General features: G+C 44.3%; 1 protein-coding gene across 5 annotated transcripts in view; it reads right to left on the bottom strand.

The window, feature by feature from the left end:
* Positions 1-21103, bottom strand: part of FAM149A (family with sequence similarity 149 member A) — a 137779-nt gene that overhangs the window by 25364 nt on the left and 91312 nt on the right. For all 5 annotated transcript variants that reach the window (XR_004539360.1, XM_033943819.1, XM_033943829.1 and 2 more), the window contains exons 5-11: positions 19486-19611; positions 13353-13529; positions 12856-13046; positions 9987-10141; positions 6229-6332; positions 3593-3817; positions 443-563 (exon numbers count right to left, since the gene is read on the bottom strand). Coding sequence is in view for 4 of the 5 variants with exons in the window: in XM_033943819.1 (XP_033799710.1) it covers positions 443-563; positions 3593-3817; positions 6229-6332; positions 9987-10141; positions 12856-13046; positions 13353-13529; positions 19486-19611 (1099 nt within the window). In the remaining variant the exon portion in view is untranslated. The remainder of the gene's footprint in view (positions 1-442; positions 564-3592; positions 3818-6228; positions 6333-9986; positions 10142-12855; positions 13047-13352; positions 13530-19485; positions 19612-21103) is intronic.

The raw sequence follows: 21103 nt of genomic DNA, 5'->3' as shown, positions 1-21103 counted from the left end.
ACCTAAAGCACCTCCTATGGAAGGGGCCTTAGGCACCTGGGCCAATCAGGGTCTTAGACCCCTCCCGGGTGCATCCCAGGATGCACCAGGAAGGGGAAGGCCTGCCATTCTGAAGAGGCAGGGCTGCTGGCTGGAGGGAGTAGGCATCTTTCTGGCCGGCCTTCTTGTTAAAAGTACCGATGGGGGGGGAGGAGAGGTGCTGGCAGGAGGGAGTGTGCATCCCTCCTGCCGGGATGGTGGGGGAGTGCCAGCAGGAGGAAGTGGGCATCCCTCTTGCTGTGGACAGTGTAGGGGACTTGGGGGTGGCGGCGGGAGGGGGTGGGCATCCCTCCTGCCGACCGACTTGAGGAGCTCAGCTGATTGCAGCAGGGAGATTTCTTTGCAAATTTAAGCTAGGGTGGCCATTGAAATTTTTTCTATTGTAATTACACACAAATCTTACAGCTGCATGTCGTGAACTGGGCACTGAAAGATGTTGCTCAGAAGTTTCCGAGTTTAAAGGTGGTAACTTATTTCGGGCCATCTGTACTGATGGTGACGACAGACGATCTAACCCACTGCACCTGATAAATGTAAGCAAAAATACATATTAGAAGATAAATACCATTCTGAGCATCACCTCAAAAAACATGATGAAATACAATCATTATTCAATAATGGTCTGTCCAACAGCTATTTTATTTTTTAATTCAGCAATTATTTTTCTTTCTGCTGAAATAGCAATGTTACTTACCATAACAGTTGTTATCCAGGGATAGCAGGCAGCTATTCTCACTAGTGGGTGATGTCATCCGACAGAGCCCCGATACGGACGTCTCACAAGCATACTTGCTTGCAGAAACTCAGAAGTTTCGAGATGCCCGCACCGCGCATGCGCCAGTGTCTTCCCACCCGATGGTCCGGGCGTGTCTCCTCAGTTCTTTTCTTTCCGCGGAGCTGAGAAGTTTTACTTCAATTCTGCGCCAATTGAACCCGGTTTTTTTTGCCTTCTTAATCGCCGCGGTTTTGAGTTTATTTTCTCTTTATCGTGTGCTTTCTTCATTTGGTTTCTTATTTAAAAAAAAAAAAAAAAAATTTCTTCCGGTGATTCGACCGGGTCGACCGCGTGGCTCAGGCCCCGCTCCTTCGATCTTGCGGCCGAGCTTTTTCGGCCTATGTCCCAGCCAATTACCGGTTTTAAAAAGTGTAGCAAGTGCCAGCGCGCAATTTCGTTGACGGACCCGCATCGACGCTGCCTGCAGTGTCTTGGTCCAGAACATTTCCCGAAATCGTGCCGGCCTTGTTCCACTCTCACAGCACGTGCGTTTAAGCGTCGCTGTTTTTTGTGGGAGTCGATGTTCAAGATGGAAGCTGCTAAGGAACCCTCAGCTTCGACTTCGACCAGCGTTTCGCCTGCACCGGTGAAGCCTTCCACCGCTTCTGCTGCATCGAGTCTCCTGAAGCCGGCTTCCTTCGTTCCGGCTTCGACTCCGTCTACTGCTCCGGTGCCTTCCTCCGTCTCCTCGGATCAGGTACCTCCTCCTCCCATTCCACCAGTGGTTCTCAAAGTGCCGAAGGCTTCCAAGCAAAAGCACTCGACCACGAAGGAGTGCGAAGACCGTTCAGGAGGTCCCACTTTAGGTGCGGCTCCCTCCTGGTCGGCTTCGTTGCGGTCCCTTTTGGAGGTTCAGTTTGTCGAGCTCATGACCACCATGGGACCCCAGTTGTTGGCCACGATCCAGGGTGACCAGCCGGTTCCGCCTCCGGGGGGCGGACCGCCCCCTCCTCCTCATCAGCAATATTCTTTAAAAAATGTGGTAGCATTTTATAGCTTAAAGGAGATAACTCTGCCTTTTGTTATAATCCCATGGGACAGTGTTTTTCAATGCAAGGTCTATGAGCCAACAGTGGCTCCTGAAGACTAAAACATTCCCTGTCATCATTTCAAATTTGTTTATGGCCAGTGGATTATTATTTTTAATTTTTTAGCAGCAAGTTTCCCCAATCCTACTCCTCCAATTGGACATCTCACAACTCTCAAGCTACTCCTCTAACCCTCCCATCTCAATGCAGGAGCAATACCCAATCATTCCTAATGTTCAGTGCTGCCACTTTTCAAAATGGCCATCACTGCCTTAACTGGCAGACTGGAATTCACCACCAGGGATCAGAACTATCATTTTGAAAGACATCTCTCCTACTTTTAGTGATGGGTGGGGGGTTGGGAAGTCTAGACAGAGTTGGGGGGTTTATTCAGAGAGCCATGGAGGGAGAGAAATGCTCAACCTGGTAGAAGAGGAGGGAGGAGAGATACTGGATCTAATGGAGATGGGAAGGGAGGACAGATGCTGGAACTGGTGGTGGAAAGGGAAGATGCTAGACCTTCTGGGAGAGAAGAGTGAGAAGGAGAGATACTGGATTTGATGGAGGTGAAGTGGAGGGAGGAGAAATGCTGAACCTGGTGGGTTAGTCAGTGAGGGAAACACACTTGACTTGGTAGGGTAGAAAAGAGGAGTGAGAAATTCTGGTTCTGGTAAGTAGGGAGGGGGGAGAATGCCATATCTTTCTTGGAAAAGACAGAGTGGAATGAGAGAGAGAGAAAACTAAGGAACCATAAACTTAGTGAATGGGGGGGCTAATATAGAAAGCCAAGGATTGAGGGAGGAGCAGGGACTCAGAGACTGATAGAGGCATTGCTGAAGAGATGAAATAAATGACAACAGCCTCAGTTGGGGAGGAAAGAAAGCATAAACCATAGAGACTAGGACTAATATGATTAGAAAAAATAACCATACACCAAAGGTGGAGAAAAACATTTCATTTAAGTTTAGTAACTAGAATATATCAGCTTTTGGACAAGTGCATCTCTGATATCTTCATCATTTGCTCAGAACACAAAGAAATGTTTTTCTGGTTTTCTGTCTCTAATGTTGCATCAAGTTGCTAGGACTCGAACACGGGTCGATGGCATCTAAAAGCAACAATGCTGCACTGCATGTAGCAGAGCCTTTACTAGGATTTCTAGTTCAGATTTTTGTCAAAATGGAAAAGATTTGGTATTAAGACAATGTTTTGCTTATTTGGGGTCTAAGTAAATGATTGTGTTATAGAGATTTTATATTACCGTTCATTGTATTTTATGATTATTGAGAAGACAGTAAGCAACCACAAACAGAATGATGGGACAGTTGGGGGCTCAGGGAAAAATAAAAGGTCGGACAAGGAGGGGATTTAAGAGAATGTAGTAATACACAGGCACTTGTACAGGGTGGAGTTGGATGGGTGTTATAGAGAAAGTGGTGGCATGGTCAATGTCATGATCCTATATGGGAAGGTATCTGTTGGCTCTCTTTCATCCCTTTTAGACCCACAGCAGCCCTAGCTTAAAAACTAGTACAATTCACCGCCATAGGATACAAGCAAACTTACCAGTGGAAACAAAGGCAGCCAAAAAGAGTGCTTTTGTTTTCTACTTTTGACTTTTTTCTTTACTGTGCTTCAGCACTGCCTTTTACCTTTCCTTTGCATGGCAAATGAGGTTGCTTATGAAAAAAAATCCAGGCTTGAAGGTTTTTGGTTCAAGATCAATAGGGCCCAGAATTTCAGCACTCACACTTTAGTTCCCCTGAGAACTTCAGCGCTGTAGACGTTTGGCATCTTCGATCGAAGGGGGTCAGAAGTGAGGGAGGGCAACCTGCGATGCGCTGGTGTTTTCCTTGGAGACACCTGCAACACTCGAGATGAGAGAATACTGTTGTCAGCAATTCGCCCGAGCCGACTGCGCACAGAGGCGAGAACACTGGAACCTATACCAAGGGCTTTATCATCCTGCTCATTCCTAAAGAAGAAGGAAAACCTCATGTTAGAACGTTGTCAGTGTTTCTAATGTGAATTATTATATAATTTCACTAGTTTTTGACATCACAGAAGATGGTTAATGTCAGCATGCCTCATTGCAGGAAGGTGACTAGGGATAGATCTCTAGTACAAAAACTTTATGGCTATAGCCACTGTCTTGTCACACTGCTTTGTCACCTTCAGATCCTCGGACACTGTCACCCCAAGGTCCCTTTCCCCATCTGTGCATATTAGCCTCTCGCCTCCCAGCACATACATCTCCCTCAGATTTCTATTCCCCAAATGCATCACTTTGCACTTCTTTGCATTTAATTTTAGTTGCCAGACTTCGGACCATTCTTCCAACAGCTAGTAATAGTCCCACAAGGAGCCCCCAGTAATAAAGTAGTGGAAACTGCTAAATAAAGAATTAACAATCACCAATGTTGGATAATAATTTCAATTTTAAAGTGTATCCTCAGTATGTAGTTATAAGCTACGAGAGCAAATCAACCCTGGGGTTAAAAGCTCTTGTGCTTTCCAATAATCCAGACATCCCGTAGGTTTCTTTTAGTCCTACATCACACACCATCATAGGTATACACTAGCATGTGAATAAATCAAACGAAAATGAAAGTGGAGTGAAAACAACTCAAAGTGCATTCCCTGCGAGATAATACTAATCCAGCTGCGGACTGAAAACAGAGGCAGTAAGCACTTATCTTACATTGCCAGAGGTTTTGGTAAGAGCGGATAGCATAGCTGGTTTTAAGAAAGGTTTGGACAATTTCCGGGAGGAACAGTCCATAGTTTGTTATTGAGAAAGACATGGGGGAAGCCACTGCTTGCCCTGGATCGGTAGCATGGAATGTTGGGTTTTGGCCAGGTACTAGGTGCCTGGATTAGCCACCGAGAGCTACTGGGCTTGATGGACCTTTGGTCTGACCCAGTAAGACTATTCTTATGTTCTTAAAAGTTCATCAAGCTATTTTTAATCAAATCTGCTGAAGGATGTTGAATGAGTAAACGCCATTGTTTCACAGCATCCAATGAGTAAGTTGAATCAATAGGACTATTACTAGCTGTTTATCTGTGGAACTTTAGTACTCCCCCGATATTCATGGGGGTTCCGTTCCAGGAACCCCCGCGAATGTTGAAAAACCGTGAATACGTTTTTTAGCAGGGGAGACAGGAGGGGGCAGCCAGAGCTTTGACACGCAGCTCCTGATTGGTGAGGCTTGACTTTGGTACAGGAAGAGGCGGTCGGAGCATACCGCGAGTGATTTCCTTCATTCTCCAGCGCTCTGGCTGCCCTCTCCTGCCCGGTCATTCGCGGTCGGAAAATACCGCGAATGACCAGGACTGCGAATCACGAATATAAGCTGAGATTTTGGGGCTAAAAAAAATGGCCCAAAAATGGGAGTCTCTGCTTATATTTGGGTCACCTTCTTTTCCAGAGCTAAATAAAAAAAAGATTTGACATTGATTTGTCCTAATTTTTTCACATGACTGTAGGTTTTTAAAGGCCTATATTATAGGAGCCTAAGTCCTTTAGATAATCGCATCTAGTGGCATCTAAGTCCTTCTCTGCCCCTAAACACACCTGGAGTTAGGCACTGCTAGGCATCAAGTGATAGAATCACTCCTAAGAAGATAGGCACCTATCACCTAATTTTTTTTCTGATTATTTATTTATTTATTCAATTTTCTATACCATTCTCCCAGGAGAGCTCAGAACGGTTTACATGAGTTTATTCAGGTACTCAAGCATTTTTCCCTGTCTGTCCCGGCGGGCTCACAATCTATCTAATGTACCTGGGGCAATAGGGGGATTAAGTGACTTGCCCAGGGTCATAAGGAGCAGCATAGGTTTGAACCCACAATCCCAGGGTGCTGAGGCTGTAGCTTTTAAACACTGTGCCACACTCTCCTCTATGAGCTTATTAAAATTCATAATTGAAGCCAATTTACTAATTAAGGTACCTAATTTTAGGTGCCTATCTTTAAGCGCCATTTATAGAATTTCCCCCTGAGCACTTAAGTAATTCCCTTTTGTCTTCAGATTAATCTCTTAATATTATGTCTGCCCTCCAGCAGTCCTGCTGGCTTTGTCTCCTCCAGCTCTATTTTCCTTCTTCTCTTGGCTCTCACTTGATTTAACTATACCAATTTGTAAGTCTTCCCTTGTTAATGTTTTTGTCACATTCTGTTTAAATTTTGTCTTTATCAGGACTCTGTCTTTATCTGTTCTCTTACTTTTTCATTTTGGACTGAAAACTGTTTTGCTGCAATTAAAATAGATGGTTTATTACATTTTTAAAAAAAGAAGCTGCTTTTAATAGAACATGTTTGATTTTTTAAAAAAATAACAGGCCAAAAGATGTTGGGTGCTAATGCCTCGCTAATACTTACTGTGCCTTGTCTATCAATGCTGCATGTCTGTGCTGCAGTGGTTTAGCTTGTATCGTCATGACACCATTCAAATCACTGTAGAGATTACTTGTCAAACGATGAGCCTACAGAAATGTGACAGACATATGTTCATCAGTTCAGTGGCTTTCACTCACAAGAGCGAACTGCCAATTACTTCAAAAAGTCAACATGGAGAAACGTAATTACTTTTTCTGGAATATATTTATTACCTTCAGAGATTTCACAAGAGAACATTCTGGGACCATGGGATTTAGCTGGGCCCACTCCTGCGGTTAACGTTAATTCCGGATATTCAATGGTGGGCTGTATCCAGTGAATGGCATTTAATATTTGGTTTAGTTCTGGCTGCTATAAACTTATCAAGCTAAGTCCATGTTCAGCGCTGGCCAGCTAAGTTTATAGCAGCCAATGACAGACATGCGGCCCGATTTGGTCACTAAACTTAAACGGATGTGGTGCGTCCACATCTGGAATACTGCGTTCAGTATTGGTCGCCGCACCTCAAGAAGGACATGGCGGTACTTGAGAGAGTCCAAAGGAGAGCAACGAAACTGGTAAAAGGGCTGGAACACTGCCCATACGCCGAGAGGTTGGATAGGCTGGGGCTCTTCTCTCTGGAAAAAAGGAGGCTCAGGGGAGATATGATAGAGACCTTCAAGATCATGAGGGGCATAGAGAGGGTGGATAGGGACAGATTCTTCAGACTGAAGGGGACAACAAGTACGAGGGGGCATTCGGAGAAACTGAAGGGAGATAGGTTCAAAACAAATGCAAGGAAGTTTTTTTTCACCCAAAGGGTCGTGGACACTTGGAATGCGCTACCGGAGGAAGTGATCAGGCAGAGTACGGTACAGGGATTCAAACAGGGATTGGACGGATTCCTGAGGGATAAAGGGATCGTGGGATACTGAGGGAGGAGCTGGGATGTAACACAAGTATAGAAAGCTAACCAGGTAATAAGTATAGAAACCCAACCAGGTCGTACATGTGCAAGACCGGAGGGTTAGGACTTCGATGGGAAGATAGGACTTCAATGAGAAACTAAGGTGGCAAGGGAGCCCCTTCTGGTGATTCAGACAGGTCGTGACCAGTGTTCCCGCTAAGCTGCGCTGGTGTGCGCTGGCGCACAAAATATTACATCGCAGCGCACAAGTTTCTCGTCACAGCGCACGGCGTACGGCAGATGGCAGGGCGGCGAGAGGAGAATCGGGCGAGTTGGCTCATAACTTGCTGGCGCCCGATATTTTTAGCTCACAGCGAAAAAAGTTTGCTCACAACAACCGCCTGCTTAGAGGGAGCACTGGTCGTGACCTGTTTGGGCCGCCGCGGGAGCGGACTGCCGGGCAGGATGGACCTATGGTCTGACCCGGCGGAGGCACTGCTTATGTTCTTATGTTCTTAGTGCTTTAAATCTTGCGGGTAGCCAGCTACCTAAGTGACATAAGCAGGTATCCACCAAGTATTAATATTCTGCGACCATTTAATTATTGTAAACTACTTTGTTATCCTCAGAGAAAAGGTGGTATATCAAATAAAGCTAACCATAAGCAATAAACCACACACAATCTGGGAAACTCCCCAAAAAGTTGAAAAATAGGTTTGTTTTTATTAATGATGGAAATCAGCTAAGGAAATTACAGGTAAGACAGTTTAAAGAAGTTTGGGCCCAATAATCAGCTGCAGGGAGGCAGCCCAGATAACTCCTGCGGTCGGTGCTGACTGCGAATATTCAATACTGAGATGTTTCCAAAGACTAGCATTGACTATCCAGGGTTTTTATGGCTGCTAAAAAGTTATCTGACAAGCAGTGGTGTAGTGAGGCTGAGAGGTGCCCCTCCCCGCCCTCTTTTCCACCAACACCGCTCCACCTGCCGTGCATGTGCACCCCTTCCCTACCCCATACCTCTTAACTTCCCTGGCGTGAGCAGCATTACCAACTTGCTGCACGCATTGGCTCACCCTCTGATGTCATTTCCTAGGCGCGGGACCCAGACGTGACATCAGAAGGAGAGCTGATACTGGCGTGAGCAGCAGATTGGAGTTGCTGCTCGCGCTGGCAAAGAGATAAGAGGTACGGTGGGGGGGGGCATGATCGTGGAAGGGGATGGAGTAATCAACTGAAGAGAAACACTGGAAATTTCAATGGACATCGATACTTGATGGGCAACCACTGCAAGGATGCAAAAGAGACAGTAAGGCAGGATGTACGGAGCTCTGTCAACCCGGTGGAAAACACCAGGTTGGGAGCGATTTACATTTGCCAGGCTAAACTTAGCACAAATAGTATAAGAACATAAGAATAGCCTTACTGGGTCAGACCAATGGTCCATCAAGTCCAGTAACCCGTTCTCACGGTGGCCAATCCAGGTCACTAGTACCTGGCCAAAACCCAAGCACCAATCCAGGGCAAGCAGTGTCAATCTTTCTCAATAACAGACTATGGACTTTTCCTCCAGGAACTTGTCCAAACCTTTCTTAAAACCAGCTATGCTATCCACTCTTACCACATCCTCTGGCAACGTGTTCCAAAGCTTAACTATTCTCTGAGCGAAAAAAAAAATTTACTCCTATTGCTTTTAAAAATATATCCCATTAAGTTAATTGAGTGTCCCCTAGTCTTTGTAATTTTTGACGGAGTGAAAAATTGATCCACTTGTACCCGTTCTACTCCACTCAGGATTTTGTAGACTTCAATCATATCTCCCCTCAGCCGTCTCTTTTCCAAGCTGAAGAGCCTTAACAGAGTACCTTGGTGAAAGGGGGAGGAACTGTGCCTGGTGTCTGCGCACAAGAGCTGAACGTTAGGGCACAGCTCTTGTGCGCAGGCCCAGTACAGTGCAGGGCTGTGCTCTGGAGTTCCAAGCAAGAACAATCAAGCGCAAAAAATAATTCAAGTTGGATTGTGGATTTTTTGGGAGCAGTGATTTTTTTCTCCTAAGTTCTTTTGGAGGTTATTTTCATTACTTTGGGTTTCTAGACCTATTTAAACCTATGATATAATTGGACTTCATTAATGGAGGAGATAATCAATGTTGGAGTATGCTCACCTTGAATTTGAAGTTTCGTTTCTTCCTACTTTATTAGTGATTTATTTGTTGACATGATTCTCCTGATAGTTTAACAAAATATCTTTTATGATTTAACTAATATTAATGTGCAATTTACCCCCTCTTCTACGAAAATGCGCTAGCGGTTTCTAGCGTGGGGAGCCACGCTGAATGGCCCGCTCTGCTCCCAATGCTCATAGGAACTCAATGAGCGTCGGGAGCAGTGCGGAAAATTCAGCACGGCTCCCCGCACTAGAAACCGCTAGCGCGGTTTCGTAGAATGGGTTAGTAATATAACACCCATTATTACCATTTAATGCATATTATGGGGCAAACAAAATTCGTTATGGTCAGATAAAATTACCAAATGATAAAAACAAATGCTATAAATAGTGTTCTTTAAGGCTCCTTTTATTAAACGGTGCTAAAGGATTTTAGCACAGGCTAGCGAGGTAAATGCTCCAATGTCAGAGCCTTTACCTCACCGGCCTGCACTGAAAACCTCTAATGCCATTTAGTAAAACCCAGCATTAATTTGTTCACTATTACACAGCACCTGAAGAACCACCTAACACAAAACAAGGAGCAGTAATATTATCAGAAAACCCTTTCTCGGGAGCCTGCATTTAAACACAGCATATATTCTGGCTGGAATAATAACAGGAACCCCATTTTCACAAGATGCTTTACCTGAGATGTGTAAGTATGAGATCCAAATGAAAAGCTTCGTGCCTCAGAACCTCGTGATGGGGGAACACTTGCTGTCTCCATCACTAAACGAGAGACTGGCATTGGAAGCAGTTTGTTCCCAGTACTCTTTATCTTCTCTATCTGTTTGTCATCATCTATGACAGCATAGAGGAGGAAGGGGAAAATTATCTACAGAATCAGTGCACTTACAGAAACTAGTGACTAGGTGAAGAATAGCAATGACTATGATAATACCAAATTCTTTAGTCTCTCATAGCTTTCATCGTTTACGAAAATGACTGCAATAATTGTCTAGTATATATTTTGCTGATATTGTAAAGACAAAACCCATTGACATAGGATCTAGGCAAACAAGCGTGGTGGGCCTCCAACTTTAGGGTTACCATATGGCTCCAGAAAAAGGAGGAAGGATTGAGACATCCGGGTTTTGCTTCCAGTGAAAGCAATGGAAGTAAGGAGGACAGAAAGACATCTCAGTTATAATTCCTTTGAAAGCAAAGGAAGTAAAACTCGGATGTCTCAATCCGTCCTTCTTTTTCTGGAGCCATATGGTAACCCTATCCAATTGCAACATAAATACATTTTAAAATCTCAATAAACAGAGTCCCATATGGTTCTAGCTATAGAGGAAAACTGGCAGAAAGGGAAGAAGCAGTAGAAATACAGATAACCAACTCCTTCAGCTGGTAGGAATACAATGCACAGGTGGGGAGATCAGAAAGCCTCTACCTCCACTCTTCTCTATTGTACAATCGATAACTAAGGTAACTATTTGTTCCCAGATCCCCTCCCTCCACTCTTCTCTATTGTACAATCGATAACTAAGGTAACTATTTGTTCCCAGGTCCTTAGTGCTGTTGGCCCCCAATTATGGAATACTCTCCCAGATGTTATTCGGCAGGTCTCCTTCTTATCTTTTTGAAATAATTTGAAGGCATACTTTTTTCCAAAGGGCTTTCCCTGACTTAGTGAAGTCGTATTGTTTTTGTTATTTATTTTATTATTGTATTACGATAGATTGATTGTGTCAAGTGTTTTAAAGTTGGTTTGTGTTAATTTTATGAATGTTGAGACTATGACGGGAGCTCAAGGCAGCCATTTCCTATGAGTGATCTGCATGGGGCAGGAGCATGGGAAGATCGCTCCTGCCCCGAAAACCCAATAGACCACCAGGTAAGGCTTAAGGGGGGGCTTACAGGGCTTAAAATAGCCGGGGAAGCGGAGGTTAGGGGCAGAACTGGCCCTAATATTATTCACGGTTTTTTAATATTCGCGGGCCGGCTCTGCCCCTAACCCCCCATGGATACAGAAGGAGAAGTGTAGTACATCTGAGAGGGTCTCAAATGTTTTGGCCTTATGCCTAAATCCATCCCTAATACTCCCACTGAATTAAGGCTCCTATGTTGGACCACTGTATACTATGGCCCAAATTCCATATATGGCATCCTAAGTTGCACATGCAAATTGGCGTGCACAGCTGATTTGCGGATGCAACTTAACAAGCCAATCAGCACCAATAATTGGCAATGAACACCTAACAATTAATGTTAATTGGCACTAATTAGACATTACGCGCACAAATTGGTCAGTGCATTCTATAAAGTGGTGCATATCACTTCTAGTGTTTGAATCTCAAAAAGGGGCATGGCCAGGGGAGGATTGTGGGCATTCCAAAAAGTCAGGTGCACTGTCATAGAATATGCGCAATCTGCCCATAACTTAGATGGAGGGGTTTAGGCTTGGTTTTCCTCGGCCTAAATGGGTGCGCCTAAATGTTATGCTGCGTTCGGCCGCTAAGCACAATTCTATATATGGCGGGAGCCTTTTATATAACTGCGCCAAGCTCTGTGCTGCCAGCACTGATATTTTTGGTGCCATATATAGAATTTGTCCCTAAAGGAGCAATTCTATAACTCAGTGCTTCCATTTAGATGCCTATTCTATAATTGAAACCAGGTCTCTAGATTCCAAAATAAAATACGTGTGCAACCCAGTTATGATGTACAGAATTATATGGTATATGCCTAAGTAGAAGAGTAACCTAATGGTCAGCGCAGTGTACTTTGATCCTAGGGAACCTGGTTCAATTCCCACTGCACCCCCTTGTGATCTTGGGCAAGTCACTCAACCCTCCATTGCCCTAGATCAGGGGTAGGCAATTCCGGTCCTCGAGAGCCAGAGCCAGGTCAGGTTTTTCAGGATATCCACAATAAATATGCTTCAGATAGATTTGCATCTCAAGGAGTCAGTGCATGCAAATCCATCTCATACATATTCATTGTGAATATCCTGAAAACCTGACCTGGCTCCGGCTCTCGAGGACCGGAATTGCCTACCCCTGCCCTAGATACAAAAAAACCCCAAACAGATTATGAGCCCATGAGGGACAAGGAAAATACCTACATATAATGTGTACAGCGCTGTGTATATCTAGTTGTGCTATAGAAATAGTAGTAGTGAGTGGAAGGAAGAGATTTCAAAGAGGCATAACGAGGATTCAAAGATCATATGGGAGATTCCTCAAATGTGATTAAAATGTTCTTTTTTATATTTCATTTTCCTTTTTTCATATTGGGTTACTGCTTTTTAATGGCAATGGCCACCAAACTAAACCACATCATACTTCCTATGAAGCTTCTAAGGTCCCATGTCCAGTCTCACCATCCCCTGAAGTCATATATGAAGCAGACTGGCACGATGTCAATTCAGGGCCCAGTGGAATGAAGAGAGCTTCTCTGAAGGAGAAAACCAGTGAAGAAGTAAAATTGCCTGGCTCTGCTAGCACTGTAGCCAGTTCCCCTTGTACCATGAATCCTAAATATTAAAATCAAAACTCTTATTAATATACCTGTTACTGCTGCTTCCCAATTTTTTGAAATAAAGTCCTCCAAAATGGTCACGACATCTCTCCAGACATCATCAAATACTTCTGCGGCCACTGCATCTTTAATACAGGCATTGGGGGAAATGGGAGGAATGCCATGCTTATCCCTCTTTCGAAAGAGCTGAGCTTTCTTTTGTTCCAAACTATCATCATCGCTAATGATTGAAGCAGATTGAGGTGTTATCATCCTAAATCACAGGAACAACTTGAAGTATATACACGTTGCTACTAATATCTCTGTCCTTGACCACATACTATTTTTAATACACCATTAAAAATAGAAATAATATGTGAGTTATTACCCCAAGGCCCACTTCTTAGAAAAATCTGAGCTACACTTTCAAATATCAGTACCAAGTTCAACTATATAAAAAGAGACTGAAAACAACGATGTATCCCCAGTTTTATGAATTTTATCTAGCAATTGTGTGCTCTTCAGAAGGAATTAAACTATTATTTACTGTTCCTTGCTGTCGTAAGCAAGATATTCCTCAATTTTTCCATCCACATCATAGATCTCCTCTTCCAGGAATGAGTAAGCTGACGAATCAGAAATTAAAGAACTGCTGGAAGAAGATTCGAGTGCTTTGTGCAATGGGGATGATGTTGGAACCAATCTGGAGCCAGAAATGCATAGCCTACAAAAGAAAATACATAATTAAAACTTAGTGAAGCTGTAGTAACCAGATTGGAGCCAGTAAGTGGCCAACAAATATGTCATCACAGAATTTCTTTTTTGAATATCTGGTCTATCAACTCAGCTTGTTTGAGTAAGCAGATGAAAGATAACTCCTGTTTATTTTAGCCTTTATACATCGGTGATTGACTTAATTGTAATCCTAAATACCAACATTTTTGTCACGTGTCCATGCCCTCCTACCTTTAAAAAGTTAAAGTTTGTCCAGACATGACCAGCCAAACTGAACCAGTCTCTTGGGGAAGGTGATTTTCAAAAGCAGAAATAGATTTGTTTAACTTGCAAGGTTAATAAGATAACTATTTTGAATACCAATTCACTCTAGAAAACACTGGAATTTTATTATAGTTTATTTATTTGTATCCCGCATTGCACAAAGCGGATCACAACAAATACATAAATAATTGTCAACATAACAATACATACAAAACCAACACAGACATTGAAACAACTAAGCACCCAGCGCCCCATCATACAATCCAAAATTTAAAAAAAAAAAAAAAAAAAGTGTCTTTTTAGCAAATCTTTTAAAATTCTGCAAATTCTCCTGCTGGCGTATATACAATGGGATCTCATTCCATTTCTGGGAACTATACAGGTCCTAGACACCTTCAGCCTTAACTGCTGGATTATGTAGACCTGCATGATCTACAGCAGGGGTGCCCACACTTTTTGGGCTTGCGAGCTACTTTTACAATGACCAAGTCAAAATGATCTACCAACAATAAAATTTTAAAAAACACAAAGCACACTGTACGCAGAGAAAATGTTAATTATCATCTACAGTCCGGGTTTTTTTTTCAAAGAGGTCAAGGCAGATGACTTTATGCAATGTCACCTCAGTAACAACTATACAAAAATAGACAAATATACCCCCTCCCTTTTAACTAAACCGCGATAGCGGTTTTTAGTGCAGGGAGCTGCGCTAAATGCCCCGCGCTGCTCTCGACGCTCATAGGCTCCCTGTGCTTAAAAACGCTATTGTGATTTAGTAAAAGGGGGCCACAGTGCAAAATATAGACAGCAGATATAAATTCTCAAAATGGACACATTTTGATCACTAAATTGAAAATAAAATCATTTTTCCTTCCTTTATTGTCTGGTGATTTCATGAGTCTCTGGTTGCACTTTCTTCTTCTGACTGTGCATCCAATATTTCTTCCCTTCTTTCAGCCTCCTGTATGCTTCCTCTCCTTCAGACCTCATTCCCTCCCCCAACTTTTTCTTCCTCTCCCCCTGCCCCCCTCCCCTTTCTTTCTTTCTCCAAGTCCCCCTTCTTTCTCTCTATCTCCCTGCCCCCTTTCTTTCTGTCTCCCTACCCCTCTTTTTTTCCTGTCTCCCTGCCTGCCCCCTTTCTTTGTCTTTCTTTCCCCTTGCCCCCCAAGCCATAGCCACCACCATTGGGAAAAGGCCCCCAAACCACCGCCACCGAGTTCTGGGCGCTCCCTGCTTCCCTGCAGAAGCTCCGGGTCCAACAGCCTTCCTCCCCCCCCCCCATTCAATTCTGATGTCAGAGAAGAAGTTCCGAGCTGACTTGTTTACGACGTCAGGAAGTAGGGAGAACGCGAAGGCAACTTGAGTCTATAACGAAGCCCAGGATGGGCTCCGTGATCGACTCACATTGCCTTCGCGATCGACCTTTTGGGAACCCTTGATCTACAGAATACAACTGACAAAGTGGAATATGTGGCAGAATGTTATCCACTAAATACTTCAGTGCCAAATTATGAACACAAAGATAGACCATTAACAACAATTTATAATGGATCCTGTACTCCAATTTAAGCCAATACAACGTAATGTAACATTCTGACACATGCTCACGCCTCCCCAATCAAAAAAGTGTTCGGACTATCGAATTCTGTGCAACCTGAAGAATGAAATTACAACAGTCAAGACTGCAGAACAGTCTTAAAAATACTGCTGGACAAGTACGGCCTAAGATTACTTATCATACGCAATCTTCATAGCTTCCAAACCACTGCCTGAACATGATCCCTAAAAGTCAAACCGGAATCCACAAGAACTCCTAGGTACTTTACATCTGTTACAGCCGTTACAGTTTTGCCCAGGAGTTCAAGTGCAACTGGTATATCATTCCCCAGTGCTTTCCTGACACACATAATTTTTTGTTTTTGGACGCTCAACTTTAATATATTGTGATCCATCCAACCCTTTATCCTTGCCACAATCATCTGCAACTGCTGCACTGCACTGGTGGTCATACTTTTGAAAGAACCAACAAAAGCATTGTAGGAGGGTGTGGGATATAGCAAACGTTCAGTGCACAAGTCAGTTCAAAGCCCTGAATCAGCTGTTCTTACTTTGCTTAAAGGGTGACCTGGCCATAGCAGCAATAGTGGTTGTAGCTCAGCTCAACTCCACAGAGGAAAAGAGGGAAGGACTGGTCATTTGGACACTCGGGGTGGTAGAAAAAAATGGGAGATACTGGAGACACAGGTGGGCTAAAGAATGAAAAAGCAGATGCTGGACACCTGGAAGCAGGCAAGGGAGGAAAAAGAAATGCTGGATGAAGAGGGGGGAAGGGGCACACAACTGAAGGTTTGACTAGACATCAGACACCCTTAAGGTGGAGTTGGAGGCATCTGTCTTTCTCATTGCAATTCTCTGAAAATGAAGGCAGCTCAGAGGCCATCAATGTAGTAGTACTCCTATTTCTGGAAGAGTTAGGAGTACATGGCAACATGAGAAAATGGTTCACAGATTTCCTGACCAAAAGAGTAAGTAAAGAGGGGCCAAGGAAAATCGCAGCCATGGAAGGCATTCTGTGGCATCCCTCAAGACTCCCCTCTCTCACCATCGTTATTTAACATCTACATAAGTGCATTGGGAAAACATATTTCCAATCCCCACGTCCATACCTACTCCCATGCAGATCATCTATACCTCCTATGCATAGCCAAGGACTCAGAGATAGACACAATTCAATACATTACCACACTAATAGAAGACCTAAGTTCATGGTTGCACCAGCACTTCCTAAAACTGAACAAGCAGAAGACTAAAGCACTCTGGTTTGTCAACTGGGAGATCACCTTGACCACAAGTGAGAAGATAACCAAAAGTAGATCATCAAAGGTACTTGGGGTAGTACTTGACTCAGAACTGACCATGAGAGACCAAGTCAACTCACTAGTCAAGAAGGTCTTCTTCTGACTAAGGTAGCTGAGAATAATCAGATCAGCTTTAAGCCCAACCCACTTCAGAACAGTGACCCAGGCAGTCCTCATCCCCTATTTAGACTACTGTAACCCCCTCTACTGTTGAATTGCTGAGAAAAGCATTAAGAAACTGCAATTACTCCAAAATACAGCAGTGAGGCTGATCCTGCGTAAGAACAAATATGAGAGGGCAAGTCCACTTCTTAAGGAATTGCACTGGCTAACAATCAAGAGCAGGGTTCTGTTCAAAATTGCATGCAAGGTCTATAAGGCCATATACGGAGAAAACTCAGCTGGACTAACTTCCGCAATCCAGTTCACACGGTCCTTCAATGACAGGGACATCCAGCACTGGAAACTACCACTTACCTCCCCTCGCTTGATCTGGAAGAAAACTCTTTTTGAGGCCTGCCTGTATTCCTTGTGGTTCAGTGAGGAGACCCCTTGCTTCTGCCCTGTTGGGTATCTTTTCAAAATGGCTGCAACAACCTCTTGCAGCAGCTCACGGTACTACAAAGTACTGCGAGCAGCTACAAGAGGTCACAGCAGCCATTTTGAGAAAGCGCCACAAGGGGCAGGAGTGAGGGGGCTGTTCTCTTGCCCCCCTACAGCTCCGCCACCAGTGATACAGATAGGCCCTGGAGGGGGGAGTGGGTGTTGGAGCGCAGTTTTAAATAAAAAAAAGTATGCAAGTGCTGGCCTGATATTTAGTGCCAGAACCCTCATAGCTAAATGGTCTAATTTAGGACAATGAAGTGTTCAGTGACTTGTTCAGAGTCACAATGACCTGCAGTAGGAATCTAACTCAAAACCTCAGGGTGCTAAGGCATTTGCTCTAACCACTAGGCCACCTCTCCTCCATATTAGGCTGCTTACCTCTATTAATGCCAATGCTAAAAATTGCTAACACCAAATAACCTGGGGGCTCTTCCCCAGGGCCACTTACAGTGCCATCCCTAACCTGTTCACTTTTTCATTGGGTGGTCGGTGGAGATATTAAGAATATAAGAAGTTGCATCCGCTGGGTCAGACCAGAGGTCCATCGTGCCCAGCAGTCCGCACTCGCGGCGGCCCATCAGGTCCATGACCTGTTAGGTGGTCCCTTACTTTTCCTATAACCTATCTCTACTTCTATCTGTACCCCTCAATCCCCTTATCCTTCAGGAATTTATCTAAACCTTCCTTGAACCCCCTGAACATTGAGTTCTTTTTCCCTACATGCATGACCTTGCATTTCTCTATATTAAAGCTCATTTGCCACTTTTTTCCCCACTCTTCCAGTCTCGTTAGGTCCCTTTGCAGGTCTTCACAGTCTTCCGTGATTCTAACCCTGCTGCAGTTTGGTGTCATCTGCAAATTTAATAACCTCACATTTCGTCCCCGTCTCCAGGTCGTCTATAAATATATTGAACAGGAGCGGTCCCAGCACCGACCCCTGCGGAACTCCGCTCGTGACCCATTGCCAGCCTGAGTATTGGCTCTTTACTCCAACCCTCTGTTTCCTGCCTGCCAACCAGTGTTTAATCCATCGGTAGACATCCCCTTTCACCCCGTGGTTCCACAGCTTAAGTAGCCGTTTGTGGGGTACCTTGTCGAAGGGAATATTCAGAGGCACTCACCGGTTAAGTGCCACTGAATATCCCCTCTTAAGCGGCATATAGAGATTTAAGTGGGCAGGAAAATATAGGACGAGATTTTTGGGCCCAAAAAATGGCCCCAAAATGGGGGTCTCATCCTATATTCGGGTCATCACCCGACCCCCCCCCCCATCCCAGACTTGATACAGGCCTCTGGTAGGCTGGGACAGGAGGGATCCCTTCTGTCCCGGCCGATACTAACAATTTTTTACCCCCCACATACCTTTTCTCGCATCCCTGGTGGTTGAGCGGTGTATGGGCAGGAGCAAACTTTCTGCATTCCTGCCCTGTGCCCCTCCTTTTGATCTTGCGGCCAGTGGCAAACCGGCACACAGGAGCGAGCTTCTCGAGCTCACACCCGGCCCAGCGCCACTCGCTGAACGGCTGCTGCAGGGCCAGGATGGAACTCGAGAAGCTCGCTCCTGCATGCCAGTGCGCCGCTGGCTGCAAGATCGGAAAGAGGGGCTCAGCGCAGGGCAAGAGCGCGGAAAGTTCGCTCCTGCTCATACACCGCTGAACCACCAGAGATGCGAGAATAGATACGCAGGGGGAGGAGGTAAAAAAATTGTTAGTATCACCTGGGACGGGAGGGATCCCTCCTGTCCTGACCTACCACTAGACCACCAGAGGGGGATGAGGGTACAGGGCAGGAAGGTGGGACATGATGCAGAGCCTGGCAGGGAGGGGGGACAGGATGCAGAGCCCGGCAAGTAGTGAGAGGGGCTGGGTTCAGAGCCTGGCAGGGAGGGGAGCTGGCTGCATAGCCTGGTAGGGCAGGGAGGGAAGGGGCTAGCTTCAGAGCCTGGAAGGGAAGGGGGCTGGGTTCAGAGCCTTGTAGGCAGGGAGGGAAGAGGGCTGGATGCAGAACCTGGCAACAAGTGAGGGGGGCTGGGTGCAGAGCCTGGCAGGGCATGGCACTTGAATATTAAGCCCCTATCTTATTTTCGAGTCAACTATTTTTCCTCCTTTTAGGGGGGAAAATGGGAGACTCGACATATTCGGATCGACTTATATTTGAGTATATACGGTAAATCACTTTGACTATCAAAAGAAAGTTTAAAGAAAATTAAATACATACTCTTTCACATCATCTGAAGTTGCACTGAGTCCAGGCAGAGACCTAGTGTAAACAGAACTAGTAGCCCTGCTTTGAAAATGCTGAAAGCCTTCATCCGTAGGCAAAATAAGCTGCTTTCCTAAAATCCTGCATAGGTATATAAAAAAAGAGAGTTCATGTTATAAATCACACCAAGAATTAGTCAAATCAGAAGTTTATTTTTTTTAAAGTCTAATTAATCTATATCATTCCATAAAATAAAAAAAACTTGTAACTGCCATTAAAAAATTCCACAATACAAATCAATTTTTAACAAACTTGAAAAGACACTTTTAAGTGTCTTCTTTTTATTTTATTACAGATCTGTTATGTGTAGTTATAGACCATATCTCCCAGTTAGTTTGGGTGTGTGTGTGGGGGGGGGTAGGGGGAAACTGGAAAAATACAACAAAACCAACGTTGGATTTATTCTTTAAAGTCTATTGAGTCAGAGTTTAAACCCTTGTACTGAATGGCAACACTTTTTTTTATGTTTTGATTTTGCAAATAATCAGACATATAAATGGAAGGGGGTATGAGAGACTGCTTAATGAACCAATGTTAGAGAAATATGTAGATACAGCTGACCCACTCTGTAATTTTAGCTGCCATTTTTAGTCTGGTGCTATAACAAAAAAAAAAAGAATAAAGTTAAAAGTGTGATGTAAAACAAATGATTCGCTAAATGTAAATAATAGGTTAGCAATATTAATGTGTTTCTATTTTTACAGATATGTAGCTCTGAAATATGTAGTAGCTCTGAAATATCTCTGAAGCAGCAGATTTTAATACAACTGCTCTCAAATGTTGGATCACAATAGAGCAGATGACAAAGATAAGTTATAAATATTTTTTATTTTAGAATTGTTGTTGCTGTTAAAATGATGCAGTTTGAAAACAGCAAACATGCTGAGGTGTGAGAAGAATATTTTATTGGGAGAACTGATTGGAAATAAAAACATGGGTGGGATCCACAAAAGGCCACCACTAGATCGCACTCACCGAACACCATGTCTTGACGCACCTGAACGTCCACACCGAAATGTCACACAAAGGAATGGAGAGAAGACCAAACCACAGCTTTACAGATATCCACTGTAGAAACAACAGAAGACTCAGCCCAAGAAGCTGCCTGACTCTGAATGGAAAGAACGTCAAGAAATGTTGCAGAAGGTACGCTGAAGCAATAGTCCCCTTGAGCCATTTCTCAATGGTAGCCTTGGAAGCACCATCCCCCGTACGAGGACACACAAGAAGGACAAAAGGACAATCCGATTTCCGGAACTCCTGGGTTCGCTGAATGAACATAAGAGTGAAGGACCTGATGGACATCCATTTTGCACAACTGTCTCTGCTCCAAAGAGCCCTCCCGACTACCCAAGATTGGGAGGACTACAGACTGGTTGACATGAAAAAGACACATTGAGCAGTAAAGTGGGGACTGGTCACAGCACGACCCGCTCCCGAGAGAGCTGCTGGGCCAATCTGGAGCCACAAGGATTAAGAGGCCTGCTTATCGAGCAATCCGAAGAATTCTGCCCACCAGAAGCCATGGTGCAAATACATACAGCAGGCCCGTCATCGGCCAAGCCTGCACCAG

The sequence above is a fragment of the Geotrypetes seraphini genome, chromosome 1 (assembly GCF_902459505.1).
Source record: "Geotrypetes seraphini chromosome 1, aGeoSer1.1, whole genome shotgun sequence".
Taxonomy (NCBI): domain Eukaryota; kingdom Metazoa; phylum Chordata; class Amphibia; order Gymnophiona; family Dermophiidae; genus Geotrypetes; species Geotrypetes seraphini.
The sequence above is the reverse complement of the archived record's forward strand: the minus strand, read 5'-3'. Positions and strand labels throughout refer to the sequence as shown.